This window comes from Dermacentor variabilis, chromosome 6 (genome assembly GCF_050947875.1).
Source record: "Dermacentor variabilis isolate Ectoservices chromosome 6, ASM5094787v1, whole genome shotgun sequence".
Taxonomy (NCBI): domain Eukaryota; kingdom Metazoa; phylum Arthropoda; class Arachnida; order Ixodida; family Ixodidae; genus Dermacentor; species Dermacentor variabilis.
The window spans coordinates 164,332,191-164,350,687 of NC_134573.1; the positions used below are offsets into that span (position 1 = coordinate 164,332,191).

Below are 18,497 nucleotides of genomic sequence, written 5' to 3' on the forward strand. Positions count from 1 at the left end.
GCCGTCATATCGCAATTTATTCGTGATCGTGCCCCATGCTTTTGTCGTTGATTCTGTTCCAGATGGCAGTTAAGTTTTCTTGTGGGTGAACTTCTACACTTTATTTTCATGCTCTACAATACAAAGCTCGGAAATGAAGCACATTCGAAAGCCATGTAAGGGCCTACGAAGTTGTGTGATTACGCTATGAAGAAGCTATACGCATTACATGCATGTCTGTTCTCGTCTGCAACGAATGAATTTCCATTGAATTGCTTTTTTTTTTTTTGCGTATCAGTGATGGCGCTTGCAACTCAAAGAGCGCCAGAACGAAGTGGCGGCGTCAGCTCTGGTGTCGGCTAAGAGAAACAGCTGTTGCGTTCACTGTAACCTCGCCAGTCGCAAGGTTAGAGCTGCCAACAATATATATATATATATATATATATCATCACGCCATATATGGCTCCATGACTCGCACGTGTGGAGGTCTCTACTGCCTGAAAACGCAGGCGGTGACAAAGTAAAGGCGTTATTGCATGCAATGTCGGAAGCATACCGCGCCACAACATCAGGTGCAGTGTCGCTACGTGGTCTCCCGGCGACACGTTCCAGCACGTAGCCTATGTGTTAACCATAATGTACTTAGGGCAGGTTAGTATTCTAAGTCTAAATTGTTCTCATTATTCAGGTGTCTATGCGCGCGTTTGTGCGAGCGAGGTAAGGCAGGTAAAGGTATTGTGAAAACTCACGAATGCACAGGTGGCGATAAATGAGGTCTTTCGAACAATTGTGGAATGATGAATGAGTTATGCAGACCTGGGAAAAAAACGGGCCGCCAAAGGGCCGGCTATCCTGCAAACTTCAAAAACCACCGCATGACCGCAAATCAGTTTCCCAATATGCTCACACGTATACTCGTCCCTCGCTGCCTTCGACATCACATACCTTAATTGCCTTCGCGCCCCCATCCTGTTACTCTAACAAACAGCTCCCACAGCGACAGAAGAGCGATGCTAAGACAAACAATTCTCTAGGCAGAGTGCAAGCGACCAGACAGTGGCTGCCGTGCCCATGACGAGCAACGGCTGGACAGGTCAGTTCAGCAGTTGCTTTTCTTGCTAAGAGGAACACGAGGCACTTGCCAGCCGCGCAGCAAGAGCGTAATACGTGACTCTTCCTCTTTCTAGGCGGCGACAGTCTTACTTATTTTTTTATTCACACCTCAAGCGTCCTAATGGGACATAACGTGAGGGTTGCGATCCCCGGCGCTCTTGCCAAGAGCCGGTGCAACGACAGCTTGTCATTGGACCGCTATAAGGAAGCGATCCCAAGTCTTATTATTTGTCGCCTTCACCTTCCCTGGTGTTGTTCGACGTGACCTTGGTAGCGCGCGTACGGTTTACGCGGGCGCTGGAGCAAAGCGAAGGCGCGTGCTGCACCGGCGTCTTCAGGCCTGCATAACGAAAGGCACACGGGTGGCCTGGGCGAACTTAAGATGGCACCCGCAGCAGTGGCCACTGGATAAGTCCTAGTGTTTCTGTGCATGGGGTGGCGGATTTGGTTCCTGGCCACGGTGGACTTAGATTTACATGCACATTAAATAAACACAGGCTCTCAAAAGCAATGCGGAGCTCCACCCATTTGCGATGTCTCTCATCAGCAAGGTGTGCATCCATTGAATTAATTCATTCGTTGAATGCCATTGAACTTACCACATTCACATTGTGGCGATGAACGGACTTCATTGTAGCTTGCGCAGAGTTGTGTTGGCTGACCATCACGGCTCAATGACAAATTTCGGCCGCGACGAACGCCGTAGCGAAGCGTTCTACACTAACCTCGACCAGCTGGGTTTCTTCAACGCACGCCGAGAGAAATTTTTGTCCCGAAAGAAGCGCGAGTGAGTGAGTGAAAAACTTTATCAGCTCTAGATTCGCTGGTCTTCTGCGGTCTTCAGATGGAATTGTCCATCTTCTAGCACAACGGTCGGTTGCCCTTAGTCCAGGGCTCCGCTGGATGCTGCTGCCAGTTGTGCTCGCCGAATCAGACCTTCTTGGTCGACCTGGCGATCGCTGGAGAGCACTCCCTCCCATTGCTCCGCACTCGGGTTTGGTATAACGGGTACCACGTCTATCTTCTGGCATGCCCACGTTATGTGATACAGCGTGGGTGTTTCGGGGCACCAGGGGCATTTGTCATTGTATTGTGTGGGATAAATTTTGCTGAGTACGTTTAGGTTCGGGTACGAGCCCGTTTGTAGCGCGACGATCGTTGCGACAGCTTGCGCCACTGAGGCCAACTATGATGCGTTAAAAGCGTTCTTGTTTTGTACGACTTCCTTGGGGAAGGAAAAGGAAAAAGAAAGGTGCGACCACATCTTTGTGTTGATTACGCTGCGGACTATACTCATTCGCGCAGTCAGGGTTCTGCAAGCTTTATTGAGCACAGCGTTACGAGATCTCTCCATAAGCACTGCTGCACTCGTATCTATACGCATTACTAACTTTCGGTATGCGTCTACTTTGGCATGTCTGTGCTGCACCAAAACTCTCTAGTTTCCGCACGAAAGCGCTCTAAGTGTGCGCTATACTATCTATACGCGCACGTATTACCCTAGCAGTTGAATGACCTTTCGCGCCCTTATAAGTTATCTTATTGTCGCTTTCTTTGCAACGCCATAATGCCGGATGGACAGTTGCGAACACGCATGCGCATTCATACCCAAACGTACTGTAGAACATCGACATTGCGAGATTTGTTTGCCTGATTGTGACATTACAGAAAACACGTGCATTGTACTAAAGGTTGAATGACATTTAACGCCTTTATGAGTTAAATTATGAGGTTTTACGTACCAAAGCCACGATCTGATTATGAGGCATGCCTTAGTGGGGGACTTCGGAAATTTGGACTACATGGGATACTTGACGTGCGCCTAAATCTAAGTACATGGGTGTTTTCGCATTTCGCCCTCTTCGACGCCTTTATAAGTTCCCCTATGGAACGCTATAATGCCGGAGGGACAGTTGTGATTGCGCGTGACCACCTACGCGAACGTACTATAGGACAGTGACAATGTGAGCTTTGTTTGCCTGCTTGTGACATTACAGCTAGCCCATGGTCTAGCTATCCGATGTAAACAGTGGATAGGCGCGTAGCAGCTACTACAACAAGCTGTGCAAAATATGGACTGCATAGAAGCACAGTTCAATTAACGTAGATTAGACCGGTGCGACAGCAGCCCACGAGTCTGGAATGTAGCTATCTGTCAGCCACTTTATATATAGCTTCACGAACGCCACGCATGTTTGAAAATAGGATTACCGGCACCATGCAAGAGTAATACGGCAGAAATTTGCGCACATGAAAGTTTATCTGCTCCTGGTTTCTGCTACGCCTTTGTCAACTGTCGTCCTTACAGGTTGCATCGGCCAACATTAAAGTGAATGGTTTATCAGAGGGATACACAGTGCGAGACGTCGACGCAACGCTGTCTCGACAACGAGGACGACGTGTGATGCTTTTCGAACGAAGAATGCTGATGAAAGGCGAATGCACAGAGAAGTATACTAGAAGTATATCTAGCTACATTTAAGGGTTGTGTACCTCCTGTGTCACAGTGGCGCTTACCCATTATGGAGGATTGGCCAAGAACGGGAAAATAGCCAGTGGCAGATAGCCAGTGATCCAACAATGGAGCTGCAGAAATATATAAAAAAAGAACGAAGGCAGCCTTTGTATATCAAACGTGCAATTCCGTTAAAAAGCACGTGTGCTTTAGAGACCCCGTGAGCTGGCACAACATGTACAGGCTTTTTTTTTTTCTTAAGATAATCTTTCTAGGTCACGCCGTGACACCTCCGCGGTGTTTCAGTCGCGTGGGTAAGACTGATCATATACAGTGTTTCACGTAACTTGAGCCAAACATTAAAAATATGCAAATGCCACATCCCTGGACCAAGCCAAGGTCATGTTGTTTGCCGTCGCTTGTAAATACTCAAATTACTTTTTTGCGTTCCGCCTAAGTAGATAATGTCTTAATCAATTAACCAACTTCTTAATTATAATCAGATGAAAAGTGACAATGAGAAAATTGTGGACCCACATGAAAAACTCACGATACAGCTTCCTGTTGCTGAATACGTGCTATATGAAAGATTTTTCCGAGCGTGAAAGAAGCCCGCGAATACATGCAAAGTGGCTCGAGCGGCCAGGCGCGCGGTAATTTTGCGTGTATTCGCGGGATTCTTTCGCGTTCGGAAAAACAATTTGATGTAGCACGTATTCAGCAACAGGAAGCTGTATCGTGAGTTTTTCTTGTTGCTCCACAATTTTCTCATTGACACTCTTCAACTAAACATAATTTAGAAGTTTCATTTCATTTCATTTCATTTATTTATTCTCAAGGCCGTACGGGCATAACAGAGAGAAGTGGCAATAGAAAAAGAAAGAAAAATGGCTAATGAAACAGCACATGGTCACAAATAGGTGACTTGAACACATCATGATCTGTGATAGTGACGATGGATGCGGGAAGGCGATTCCAGTCTTGGCTTGTTTTCGGGATGAAGGCTTCGAAGTATGCATTGCTTTTACACTGAGGCACCCCAACCTGTATTCGATGATCAATACGGAATGACAAATCGCTCGGTGGCGAAATAAGTGTCATATTTAGGTCATTATCAGTGTAGTATATATTATGAAACAGGCGTAAGTGAGAAATTCGACGTCTAGTAGAAAGGAGAGGTAGGTAAAACTTTTGCTTCATGCGAGAAACGCTGGCTAAGCGATAGTAGTTAGAGAGGATAAACCTAACTAAGTGGTTCTGAACCGTTTCTAAGGACTGTTTCTAAGGGTGTTTCTAAGCGTACCCGAGTCTAGAACGCACGAGTGTTTTATATAGTAGCAGTTTCAACGGAACGGGAGCGAGGCGGAAATTCCGCCGAAGAAAACCAAGGGAACTGTTAGCTTTGTTAATAGCATGCATGGTGGTTGATATGTTTCTGCCATGACAGATTATTAGTGATATGGACGCCTAGATGCTTGTAGCTGTCGACGAACTGAAGAGGGCAACCGTTAAGATCATAGCCCTGAGAAATGGACTGGTTAATCTTTCGAGATACCCTCATTGCTTCACATTTGTTAATGTTTAGTTTCATAAGCCATGTATCACACCAAGAAGAAATTTTATTTGGGTCAGATTGAAGAACGGAGAAGTCAGATTCATTAGAAAGTATGTGGTACAGAACGCAGTCGTCTGCAAAGAGCCTCATGTTAGGAGTAACAGAATCAGGCAGGTCGTTAATATGAATTAGAAAAAGAAGAGGCCCTAGGACTGACCCCTGAGGAAAACCGGATGTTACATTGCGTGATTTGGAGTCATGATCATTAACAGAAACGTACTGTGCTCTATTCTGCAAGAAACATTCAATCCGCTTAAGCAAGCTACAATCAAGATGGAGTGTGCTAAGTTTCAGTAATAGTAGTCGATGTGAGACGGTATCGAAAGCTTTCGCGAAGTCAAGGAAGATGCAGTCAATAACTGAAGCTTGATCTAAAGCGGAAGACAAAACATTAATAAAGGTTAATAATTGAGTCTCACAAGAATAATTTCACGAATACCATGCTGCTGTGACGCAAAAAAAATTATTAGACTCGAGAAAACTAATCAGGTTACAGTAGATTATGTGCCCTAATAACTTGCATGGAATAGAAGTTAAGGAGATGGGCTGGTAGTTTAAGGGGTTATGTATATCACTAGATTTGTGGACTGGAATCACCTTTGCCGTCTTCCAGTCGCCCGGAAGTGTTGAGCTATGCAAAGACTGTATAAAAATATATGACACGAAAGCAGATAAATACGCTACGGTACTCTTAAGGAATTTGTAATCGACACCTGCCGATGAAGAAAGTTTGGCTTTTTTAATCAAATTGTATGTGCCATCTAAGTCGATCTAAATCGACTCCATCTCAGAGTACGTAAAGGCACGTGCGTACGGTGAAGTATCCATTAGAGCGTCAGAAAAAGATAGCGAGAATGTGTTGTTAAAAACCGTTGAGCAAAGCTCACGGGGTACAGGAACTCCAGCGTCAGTTTTCAGAACAATTTCTTTAGATTTGCGTACGTTGATAACGTTCCAAAGCTTCTCAGGATTAGTTTTGAGCAGATGAGGTAGTGTTTCAGAAAAAAAAGTAATCCTTGGCTTAGCGGATGGCGATTTTACATTCAGATGTGATAGGCTACGTAGGCAGCTGTTGCATTGGTTTCCCCAGACAGCTTGAAGAGTCGAAAAATGCGTTTTTTCTCGTTAAGAAGCCGTTTTAAACGCAAGTTAAACCAAGGAGCCCGATTGCATGGAGATAATAGGCCAGTCAGAATATATTTTTCAGTTAGTGTTTCAACCTTGTTTTTGAAGAGGAGCCAGTTTTCTGCGATAGTCCTTTCCCAGTACTGTGGAAAAAAGAAATCGCCAAAACTTTGTAATTCGTTATTGATCGAGGAAAAATCTGCTCGATTGTAGTCACGAATTTTCTTACAGTATTTTAGACGTTGGGGCGAGCGTAAGGGGATTGCGAAATGAATCACGGATCGCTTAAAGCAGGTATAACTTATAACGAAGAAATTGAATCAGGAGATGTGGTGAAGACGAGGTCAAAAATGTTGGCAGAAATTGCAGCGACACGGGTAGGCTCTTCAACAAACTGCGTGAGGCCAAAGGTCGAACATATATCAAGAAAGGTTGAACATTGGGATGAGGATAGAGTCACTGATGGGAAGTCAACAGCCCAGTCAATGCCAGGGATATTTAACAACGATTTGGTTAAGACAGTCAAATAGTTGATTCCAAAATCTGTATGTACTATCGGATGTTCGATAGGAAGCGCCAAATATCACGTCTTTGTTATTTATATGAATACAATAGCACAAGAACTCAATTTGCGAAGACACATGTATATCAAAAGAGGTGATATCACATTAAACAGCGATCAAGGTCCAACCGCCACATCGTCCTATTCGGTCATTTCTGTAAATATTGTAAGCCTTACTGCACGCGAAAAGTTCAGAATTTTTAATTTTATCTGAAAGCCAGGCCTCCACTAAAACAACAATATCTGCATTACACGTGCCAATCAGTGCAGGCAGAGCATCGTGCTTATTCATGATGGAGCGGATGTTAGTGAACAGCACAGAGTAATCATTGTCATGCTTATTCTGTACGGCCGCGCGATGCTCACTCGAAACGGGTGACGGGGGATTCGCAGGGAAATTTATTGCGCTGCTGCCTACATTACCGCTGGCAGTAGCAATACTGTTCTGCTGAAGTTCATAAACAGTATCGGTTTTAGAGCAATACACGTAGCACGTTTTCTTGATGAACAATTTGTTGTACCTGAGATGATACAATTGACTGGAATACTTCCCAAATGTATTTAACTTATTCCTGGTCATTCTAGTTGCCCGAGAGAAGTCTTTTTGAATGGATACCCCGGAACCTTTGAGTTTCTTCTTTTGTGTTAATAAGTTTTCCTTTACTTTAAATGATGCCAATTTCTCTACCACTGGTCGACATTTGTTATTTATAAAGGCACCTAAGGCAAAAAAAAAGAGAAAAAAGGAAAAAAGAACCGGTGCGGAACAGAACACTAACATGCACGCTTCGCTTAACGTACATTCCGGAGAGTGAGCTAAATCTCAAACTTTTTTTAGGCTCATTCAATAGCATGCGTGAAATCACTTTGTAGGGACTCCTTTGTGCGCTGACATGTACCTGATCATGTGCACGTAATTTAAAGCAGCCGCTAAACATACACGCGTTACCAGTGGGAGTCGGCACTGGTTTCAGCTGGGCTATGGGCAATATACTCACGTTCCAAAGAGTTCCTGTTTATGCCGACCGCGTGGTCGGATGTCTGCAGGTGCAATATATTGGGGAGAGACAGGTTCGTTGGTCGGAAACGAGTCCTTCGACCTCTTCCAGCGAAACGACGCAGCTGCCAGTTGTGCCGGACGACATCGAAGCGGCAAGTAGTGCCTTTGAAACTTCAGCTACCCGCTCCTACAGCGAGGGCAGCGAGTAGCGGTGGCGAGTGAAGCAATGCGTGTTTTCTTGTGAGCCAAGGCTAATTTCTTTCCTCTGTCGCTGGCAGATATTGAATAACTTGGAGCAATCATTTCAGCATCGTCATCGGAAACATTGCGCACCGCGTACCAAAGAACAAGAAACAAGTTGGACACGAAGAGAGTTTTAAAAATAAAAGGCAATATAAAGTGAGCAGGAAAGGGCGATGTCTGTGAGGATTGAATGTGTATAAAAAGGAAGTCAGACAGAGAAGCCAAAGCAGGCGTCGCCTCCCGTGAAACAGGGCGAGTGCTTCTGAGCTTGCGGCAACAGGCAGGTGGTGCCTCTCTTACAGCCTGCCCGCAGGCGCGCGTTCGCTTTAAAGCGACAAGTACGTGAAGTGCCAATTGCAGCGCGTTCATAATGGTTCTACAGTGCAGTGTGGCGGGGGCTGATTGTTCAGACATGGTGGCGAAGGCGGACGAACCATGCACCGAGGACTGGTAAGTTAGTGCAGCTTTTATTTTATTATTATTTATTATTTTCTGCCTCGCCACCTTCGTTTATTTTATTACGGAGGCATTTGTGATACAAATCACATTCCAACATAGGTTTTGCAGCTGGGTTGCAATCCTTTATACAAAAAGTCTGTCAGTTAGTAGAAAATCAATACACATACATCTACGTAATCCGTAGGAACGTCTATGAACTCGATACGTATAACTCCATTTGAAAGTGGCCACTTGGTGGGATTTACATTCATAATACGTTGTGCTTCAGAGAGCAATTATAAGCTGCATAAGCACCGCCAAAACGTAAATTCTACACGGAGGCAATGTAGCCAGTAAGATACCTATAAACATTTCGTTGATTATCGGTAATTTCTAGATATATTTTTACATGCATTGTGATGGCGCTCCTGTGGTGCTGTTTTCTTCTGCCAACGTTTCACCGTCTCTCGGCGTATACACTGCCTTAGAGAAGTGTGTTAAAACGAAAGGCGCATTATACGTAGCGCACTGAGTTTTTACATAGGCCGTGGCTTGTGGACTTTGTGCCAAAGCGCTTCGTGTAGGTGCTCGGTGCTACACGGCGATACCGCTGTTGAAGAGAGAGCTACAGAGACGCAGCAGGACGACATGTGTTCGGAAATATTGCACCAACGATCGCGGTGCTCCGCCTCTACTTAGTCATCACACAATGCATGAGACATCGATGCAACGCGTGACTACCTCTGTAGCAATCTGAACTGTTATTTGTACAATGTTCTACTTGTGTATACAAAAGACGACTATAAGCACCTTCCATAAACTTACGACAGTGTGGACATCAACGTGGCGTACTTGAAGAAACAAAGAAACGTTCACCGCATTCGTTGTAGCTTCAACGACGGTATCACGTGGTCTATACATTGTAGCAACGCCTAACAAAGCACTTATCATCAAAATCTGTCGGCACAAACTGCATTCACAAACAGGATCCAGGGTTAGCCCTGCTTTTATATTTCGAAAAGTTTCTCGGGTCATTAAAGCTCTTTTCTTTTCTTTTTTTTTTTTGTACAGTCACAACACTCAAAGATGGTTTCTCAAAGGATATATGAACACATATAATTACCGCGGTGTTCCACTGTACCGTAGTGAACGCGTTCAGTCGTACACTAATTGTACTGCTCGAAATTCAAAACACTGTAAAGTGCCCACCGTTAGAAGAAGTTCGATGGGTCTGTCGGGGTTATCGAAGCAATCTGCTTTCATTAGCTACTACATCTGCTGGTAACTTTGGTGATGAGCGCAGGTAAAAGATTAATAGCAGGCATTCGTACTGTACTAACCAATCGGATCATGCTGAGAAGTAAATCGAATCGTGAGCAAAATATTACGGACAATCATTTTCTGGTAAGAGCGTGCGCGTAAATCTCTGGAGGTCTCACGAGAAAACACGGAGTGGCTAACGCTCCACAGACAACATGCGCGCGCGTATTCGTTGAGTGAAATGCAGACAATGTTACTACAAAGAACGCACGGTTGTTCGTGCGACTTCTGGTGCTACATTTCTCTGGTTCTACAGTTCTCGTATAGAACAGAAAGAAACAGTCCCTGTGTTGCAATCTTGCTTTATTGGGTTTCATTCTCTCTCTAATCGGCATGCTAGACAGGTATCTGGTTGTTATTGTTCCCTTTGTTTCACTGTCACCACCTTGTACAGCTTGTGCATACAATGCGTGCGTATATCTGTTTCTTTATTGCTCTTGCGTATATTTATCTAAAACAGCATGCTACACTCTTAAAAGAACAAGGTTTTTCTTTGTCTCTCTCTATTTCTCTGTAGTACATCAGGACAGTCTTAGTTTCATCACTGCAATGACAAGTGCTTCCTTAATGTTGGGAATGTGAGCGCAAGATTGAATGAGCGTACACTTCCTTCGAGCGATAGTTATTGGTTCTTGACCCGTTTTGATATGTCCAGTGGCTCGTCGGCGTCCGTCGAAACACGTGCTATAGATATGGGTTCCCATTGTCTTATGCATCTTGAACAATAGATCATTTTCATAGTTGTAAAGCTAGCTTTCCTGCGAGGTAGTTTGCCCAACTAATGGCGGCGTGGTCATTTTTGTAAACTGCCTGCACAAGCGCAGTTGTATTATGATATGGGAAATGTAGACGTGGCTCTCGTATTGAAAGCATGTGCAGGAGACAAGCCTCAGCTCGTGTAGCTATAGCACTTCATGTTCATTTGAACGATAATCGCTGAGAAGCGCACTAGCGAATTATGAAAATGGTTTGTTGGTCAACCCAGAGCCATTATGTGTGCATGTTCGAGATGTATATGCAACAGACAGTGAGCCACTGGAAGAAGTTACCTCAAACAAGTATCCATTCCGGAGCGGGACCGCTGGAATGAAATCAGCCGACGTACTGGAAATGCGTTGGAGTGGGCAACATTTCCAATTCATGAGTATCAGCTTACTGATAACCTTAAAAGAAGTACGTCATTTTCACTGCCGGTATTCAGCTGACACTACCATCGGTCATATATTCCTGAATACACCGGTCTGCCAGTACTCGGGAGTGCAGTCGAAACTTCGAGACAGATGTTTCGTTGAACCGCCAACATGCAGGTACGACTGAGAAATGGCGCGCTAGTTGTTACGTAACCTTTTTATTGCGTCCCAAAAGAAGCTCGCGAAATATGATTAAAAAAAGCACGTGACGTACCCGATTGCTCACCGCGATGCGGGGCTCTCAGAAGTGCCGCGTATGACGAACACGTCATCTATAGCTTGGTGTGCGTGCTGCCTGGTCTGCTTATCGCTATCACTAACCGTCGCGAGAGAAGCATATCATCGGCGTAAATTGCCTTGTCATCTTTTAAGCGCAAAACAGAACAGGTACATTCCAGTGCCTTGACGCGGGAAAAACATTTCGCTTGCACTTGACAATTAACGCATTCTATGTGACCATGACGTGAAGAAAGGAACTTCTTCAGATAAATTAGCTGTAGCTTGCCAACCGGTTGGACTGCTGCATGGCGGCTCTTTGTGAATGACTTCATTTCTGCAAAGTTTAGCAGCGTATGTGAAATCTAGCTTGATAGTAACTCCGGCAAACCGCGCGACCTTAGCTCGAAATTACCTATTTTTTTCCGCGTACCTAAAACGCAATTTACTTCAACACGCTTTTCAATGACAGGGTACTACTAGCGTAACATCCCTATTACTCGCAATCGACAGGGTCAAAAGGCGACTTCAAAGCCAAAGACAATGTCGCCTGGTGATCCAGGCGACATTGTCCATTCCAACAGGGTGTCGAATGCGACGACTGTGTGCGCTGACGCTGACGAGCCCCATAAACGAAGACATCTAGAAGTATAGTCGCCGTAATTATATAACTACCATCTACCAACATTTTTTTTCACACAACCCCCCCCCCCTCCAAAAGAAAGAAAAGAAACGAGGCACCACCGGAGCTTGTCTGCATGATTAAACCACAGCATAAGCGGCGGCTGAAGTCGCTTTCGTTAACATAGTGGGACTCGGCAGAGGTTATGTCAGCGCAAGCAACACTGGCTTGTTTTCCTCACACCGAGCAGAACCGAGCGCACACCGAGCGCACACCGAGCAGAAAGCGTGTGCAGGCAAAAGTACTTTTGTCGTCATGACGCAGGAAACAAAACACGACTCCACTGCAGGCGGCGGCGTCCTTATCCTGGCTTCCGGCCTGCGTGAACCGCAAACTGCTGCCATTCAAGTTGCACTACTTTCTATTCATTGCAGGTGGGTAAAGTGAGAGAAAGAGAGATGGTGAGTTGGATGCGGGGAGGTTAACTGGGTCGAGTCTGTTTGCCTATTCTGCACTGGGGAAGAGGAGAGGGGATGGGAGGGGGAAGAAAGTTGAGAAAGAGGGGAATTGGAAACCTCGCAGCACATACACTAATACACAGTGAAGAATTCGTGATTTAGTCAAGGCGCAAGCGGCCGCATAGGCTGGCGGATCGATAGCGTAAAGAGCGAGAATGGAAGTGACACTGTCGCAAGAACTTAATGGGATTTTATTATGTCAACCGTTTAGGAGAAGTTATTTTCAACGCTTCTGTCAGAAAGGGCCACATCAGGCATTGAACAAAGGAGACACGCAGAAACACCAAAGACAGCGCAGGAAGGTGAATGCAAAAGGGAGGCTTCGCTGGTATATAGACAGCCAAATATGGCAGCATAGCCGGCACCACCGCTCCAGCTTTCCGCTAACGAATACCGATATCAAATCTTGAGCTGCCAACGTGTTCCCGGGCAGTTATTTGAAGACAAGGTGATGTCCAATATCCGCCGTGTTGTTCCTCTGATTTGTTCCCAGAAATGACATCTTCAGTATGTGTTCATGTCGTCACCGCAACTTCACGGGCCATACAGGTTATACTCATACGTGTCCTGGTTTGTTTCTCTGTAGGAGAGGCTGGCGTCGCACCGTACATCGCCGTCGTGGGACGACGAAACGGTATAGGCCCCGCCACAATGGCGGTCATCTTCACTGTCATGCCACTCACAGCCGTCGTTTTCAAGCCCGTGTGCGGTTTCATCATCGACCGAACTCGAAACGTCACTGCCGTCATCCTCGTCTTGCAAGTTCTGTGCACCCTGTTTTACGGTGTCGCTTTCTTCTGCCCCAGCGCCATATCTGATGGCTCAACATACAAGGGAAATCTGAGTTGCTCATTGGAAGTGTTCGATATCACCGGTGCTTCGGGGTCGCAACAGTGTTCTTCCAGTGGAAGTGATTCCATATATTGTGTATTGTCTTCGAATAAACACGTGTGGGAAGGGGTCAGCGCTCGTTTGACTACCGACAACAAAATAGTGCTGGCCAACGCGTCTGAACCCTGTAGAGACCTTCTCAAGTATAACCTCCTACCCAACGACTCCCTCGCCGTTCCGGGCGAGATGAAGTGTTCTTGCGATGCTGCATTGTACAATAACCCAAACTTCTGGATCTACACCGTGTCCGCTATTCTCGGCTTCGCGTTGGCCGCAGCACTGAACAACGTTGGTGACGCCGCCGTGAGCAACGCACTGGGATCAGACATCGAAGTATTTGGTCGACAACGCCTTTTCGGCACTCTCAGCTACGGCATGACGTCGCCGCTGATAGGGTACCTGGTGGACGTAGCCAGCAGCGAAAGCTCAGTCACTGATTACAGGCCGTGCTTCTACGTATTCGCAGGTGCCATGCTTCTGGATATGATCCTTATCCTCGCAGTGCCTAGGATGCGCGTCGCCGAAGTCTCCGTCAACTTCTTCAATGACATCGGGGTGCTCTTGTCAAGCCCCGAGATCCTGCTCTTCACGTTGTTCACATTCCTGGCGGGATCCATGATGGGGTTTCTCAACGCTTTCGAGACGTGGTTCCTGGAGGACTTGGGAACACCCACGTACCTCATAGGCCTAACCAAGACAGTCCAGTGCTTCGGCGCGGAGCCCGTGCTGTTCTTTCTCTCGACGTACATACTGAAGAAGATCGGATACTTCTACTCCTATTCAGTCGCGTTCCTTCTGTTCGCCTGCAAGGCCCTTGGCTATTCGTTCTTGCGGAACGTCTGGGGCTCGCTTGCCGTGAACATTGTCGGGGGAGCCATTTTCCCGATGGTGTACGCCGCTATGGCCGTGTTCGCCAAGAAGAAGGCAAGACCCGGAACAGCCGCCTCCATGGTCTGCATCCTCGGAGCCAACTACGATGGTCTCGGTAAGAATGAACCTCCATTATTTCAACCTTCCAAGTGCAGTAGTAACTTTTCTTTTAAATAATCGCGCTTTGTCATCTCAGCACACACCTGAATGTTAATTTTTCCGGCCGATGTAACATAGTGCAACGGTTATAGCGTTACGGTCTCCATCCTTACCACCGATGGGTAAAATAATTTCTAAGTTCTTGCGATCTACCGGCCTGTGTGAACGACTTTAACTGGAACGCCTTTTGTCTGTGTGTCTCCATGTGTACGAGTTTCTTTTTTACCCCTTTTTTGCGTTTTCCTCTCTGTCATCTTTCTAACCCCTATCCGCCATGCCCAGTGTAGGGTAGCAAACCGGAGACTCATATCTGGTTAACCTCCCTGCCTTTCCTTTCCATTCTCTCTCTCTCTCTCTCTCTCTCTCTCTCTCTCTCTCTCTCTCTCTCTCTCAATTTCTAAGTTTACGACTCCTTCTCGCATACGGCCTGACGTCGCTGCCCACGGTAAACATGCTTGTTGCGCGGCCTACGCAGCTCGCTGTCAAAGCGTTTCCTGCCTCAACATAGGAAAACTGCCTTCGCCAGGGCACCCGAAATCTCATTTTGTTGCAGGGGGCTTAGCCCAAACGAAGAAGCTGGTGTCGCGGTCATGATCACGAACACTTCAGATGACGTGGTCACTATCATGAGTGGCGGTCGCTCGAACGCCGGCCAATGAGGAAAGTTTGTTACATAAGAATATTTGTGAATAAGAGCAGGGCGATTTACAAAACTTCGCTTACGTAAAAGTGGTTTGTCATTCACCTGAGCATTGACCGCCATGTCGTCATCAGCTCAATGCCATAAGCAGCTGGAAGTCGTGCATCAAAAATTCAGAACGCGCACTTCCGAATAGAAGATTTCAGAGTTTTGGGCAGAGTTAACAAAGGACTTTGCTCACAAGGATTGCGTGTCATTGGCAGGACGCCTTCGGCAATAATATTTTTGGTATCGCGATGCACCCCGCTCTTATGCTGAAGTACCGCTGCTTTCTGTGGGCCCCAGAGGGAGCAGTACGATTCACAACGGCTTCTACCTTTTCATCTCGAACAGGTTCGGCAGCAGGCAGCTTGGTAGGCGGCCTCAGCATCGATAAGATCGGAGCGAGCCAGACTTTCCGCTACCTTGGCTTCTCATCGGTGGCTGCCGCGTTTCTCAGTTCGGCGTGCTACTTGCTCCTGCGCTGCACGGCCGCACACGAATACGGTAATCCCGCGCCTTGGTTGAGCGAATCTATGTACACTTCTTCTAACTGAAATGTTCTTGCTATCGGCAGATGTTACAACGGAGAAGCCCAACTCATCCACTCCTGCAGAAAACTGATACCACACACGTTTCGCCAAAGTCCGAATGCGAAATACTCGTGGAAAGCCCGCCCAGCAAGTATCGATGGACCGATCCTCGATGTGCTACCCCAAGGCTTACTTAGTGGATTAAGCTCAAAGCGTCACATGTCCACAAGCCACTTTGCACGTAGCCAGAGCTGTGAAACATATGGCTAGAAAAGCTGTGGTAGATAAAAAAAAGAAAAAGTCGCAGTTTCACCCAGCAGGCGAAGCATTGTTTGCGATAGCAAATTAGTAGACAGCTATACGAAGTAATGATAGTAGTTTTATCGGCCGTATGAACTTGTAGCTATTCGCTTACTAACTATAAATTAACAAGCGTGGTTTCATGCGCGCACAAGCAAACATCTTACTCAATGACCGCGCACACCGGCTGTCATAACGCTGGAGTGAGAAAGCGCGGCAGCAACAGCGAGCGAATTGACCTTCGTGCTGCCTCTCGTTTCAGCGCGAACTAAGCGGTGAGAACACCGTGCGCACGAAGCTATCAGCACTCTGTGCACTCTGTCCCCATCGCAGATCGCTTTAAAGATAGGGCGCGCGGCCGTGCCGAAGTTGAATGCGCCTGCAGTGGCCATATAATTGATATCGCAATAAAAAATGGGCGATTTGAAGAAGTGTCATGGTGGAACGAGGCACCAGTCTGTTTGTTGTCATTGTTGTGGTCGTTGTAGATATTTTGCTGCTATTATTATTATTATTATTATTATTATTATTATTATTATTATTATTATTATTATTATTATTATTATTATTATTATTATTATTATTATTATTATTATTATTATTTCCGAGCGTGAAACAAGCCCGCGAATGCACGCAAAGTGTCTCGAGCGGCCAATCGCGCCGGCAATTTCGCGCGTATTCACGGGCTTCTTTCACGTTCGGAAAAACACTTTTATGTAGCACGTATTGAGAAACAGAAAAGTGCACCGGGAATTTTTCATGCTGCTCTGCAGTTCTTTTGATTGACACTTTTCATCTACTTATATTTGAGAAGTTAATTGATGTTTATTTTGTTTGTACATACTGAAAAGCAGAACGATGACAAATAACAGAGGCAATATGAACAATACAACCAAATAAATATACTAACTACCTATTCAGTAGTCGCTAAAAATAACTTTGAATGAAGAGAACGAGTAGGACCAGACAAAGAATTCCAATACTCAATTACACAGGGAAAGAAACTGTCTTTAAATCGGTCCGTACGGGCAAAATAACGCACGATGTTTAGGTGATGGTGACTTCTAGTATTAAATGATTTAGCAGGAGTTAGGTAATTACTCGAAGAAATCCGGCAAGAGGAGTTAATAATGCAATGCAGAAACTTTACTGATTCAGTGCGCCGATCTAAACCGGTTGCAAGGCAACCTATCGAGAATTAATTAAGAAAAAAATTTTAATGAGGCGAAATGCAAAAAAATATAATCTGAGTATGCCCAAGCGATGGCGAACAACATTACCTTGGTTCTGTTCAGCTACGTTCCATTTGCATATCTTTGAACCTTGATGCATGATAGTTGGGACACGCTGTATACACAGAACAAATTTTATCATATTTTTAAACGAAGGAGCCGGCCAATTAACAATTATTTCTAATGGTATGGATAGCCTCTGCCTAAAGAATGAATATGTTGCTGTATGTTCACCTCGCTTGAAATTGTTTTGCGTGCTTTGTTGACCCTGAAAGAAACCTGCAGACTTCACTGACCCCCAAGCAAAGTATTTCATCAAAGGCGTGTAAAATTAACGTGAACTATATCTGTCTCAGCATTGCTTCTCTTTTCTGTAGGCAATGCTAACGACTCATGAAAAGAAACTCTTTAAATAATGTACAATGTCTATTATAGCTAGAAACATTGCGACTCGCATGCAGAGGTCATAAATATATACGATTCACTCACTAACCCAAATGAGGCCAAGCCAGATTCACATGAAATCAAAATCAGTAATGCTAAGCAGCGCTTATACTCGGACTCGCAGTAAAGGAAAATAATGAAAGGGAGAAAAAAAAAGAAAAATGACTCGCCATCCCGGCCCGGGCCTGCGAAAATGGATTTACAGCGAAGCTGTTCAAGGAGGAGGATGAAAAGCAAGGAAGGAAAGGTAAGGAGGTCAACCAGACGCACGAAAGCTGTTCAAAACCACCACTACAACTGCAAGGGGATGTGCAATGCTTTATTGCATTAAAGTAATGAGAGTGATGGTAATCTTGACAGCACGCCCCGGCTGGTCGTATTGCCGTTTCTTTTCCCCTTTGCCGCTCCTCATATTCACGCCGCTCCTCTGGAGTCCTAACTATGCGTCACCTAGCCATAACGGTGCTGCAGCAACAACGAAATCAGTTGCTAGGCTGGTTCTTTTATATGCGAAAGGCCAGTGACGTCACTTTCCACGTCGCAAGCTGCCGTCGGCGCGGCAGCTTTTGCAACAGTAATTATTGGCAAATTCCTTTATTGGAACTATTTGGATCGCACCGCTGGCGCGATCGGTTGGGAACTCGGCGCTGACGCCCGTGGTTGTACCTGGGTCGCAAGCCCCAAGGGTAGCGTTGGCCTGGCGGCCTGGGGTACAACTGGAAGCATCCGAAGGTCCTGGCAAAGCATGAGTCGACTGGTAACAACAAAACAACTTGTTTATTTTAACATCGCAAAGAGTTGGCGGTCAGGTTGACCGAAGTAGAGAGACGGGAGAGCACTTTACTCAACAGAAGAAATCGGAGCCCTCCTTTTGGCGTCCGGGGGCAGCTGTTTTTATACTCTCGCAGTTGAGGGCAAGAAGGAACCCCTCAATAGACGAGCACGTGAATGTACAATGGGCTAATGGTGACGCACACTGTCGTAGCGCTGCCG

The 18,497-nt window shown here is 45.8% G+C and overlaps 1 protein-coding gene across 2 annotated transcripts; it reads left to right on the forward strand.

Annotated features, from left to right (window-relative positions):
• Positions 1-8,304: 8,304 nt before the first annotated feature.
• LOC142585648 (major facilitator superfamily domain-containing protein 6-like) lies at positions 8,305-16,274 on the forward strand. Of its 2 annotated transcripts, XM_075696568.1 has the most exons (5): positions 8,305-8,542; positions 12,203-12,312; positions 12,983-14,272; positions 15,350-15,502; positions 15,573-16,274. In XM_075696568.1, the coding sequence occupies exons 1-5, from the start codon at positions 8,463-8,465 to the stop codon at positions 15,617-15,619; spliced, it is 1,680 nt and encodes a 559-aa protein (XP_075552683.1). In that variant the 5' UTR covers positions 8,305-8,462; the 3' UTR covers positions 15,620-16,274. The 2 variants fall into 2 exon arrangements, with proteins under 2 accessions (XP_075552683.1, XP_075552684.1); XM_075696569.1 differs by lacking the exon at positions 12,203-12,312.
• The last annotated feature ends 2,223 nt before the right edge of the window (positions 16,275-18,497 follow it).

Excerpts from the sequence above, each read along its gene's own strand:
- LOC142585648 (XM_075696568.1), top strand. The coding sequence starts at position 8,463 with ATGGTTCTACAGTGCAGTGTGGCGGGGGCTGATTGTTCAGACATGGTG. Across the intron at positions 8,543-12,202 it reads GAACCATGCACCGAGGACTG|GAAACAAAACACGACTCCAC; the intron begins GTAAGTTAGTGC and ends GTCATGACGCAG. Across the intron at positions 14,273-15,349 it reads AGCCAACTACGATGGTCTCG|GTTCGGCAGCAGGCAGCTTG; the intron begins GTAAGAATGAAC and ends CATCTCGAACAG.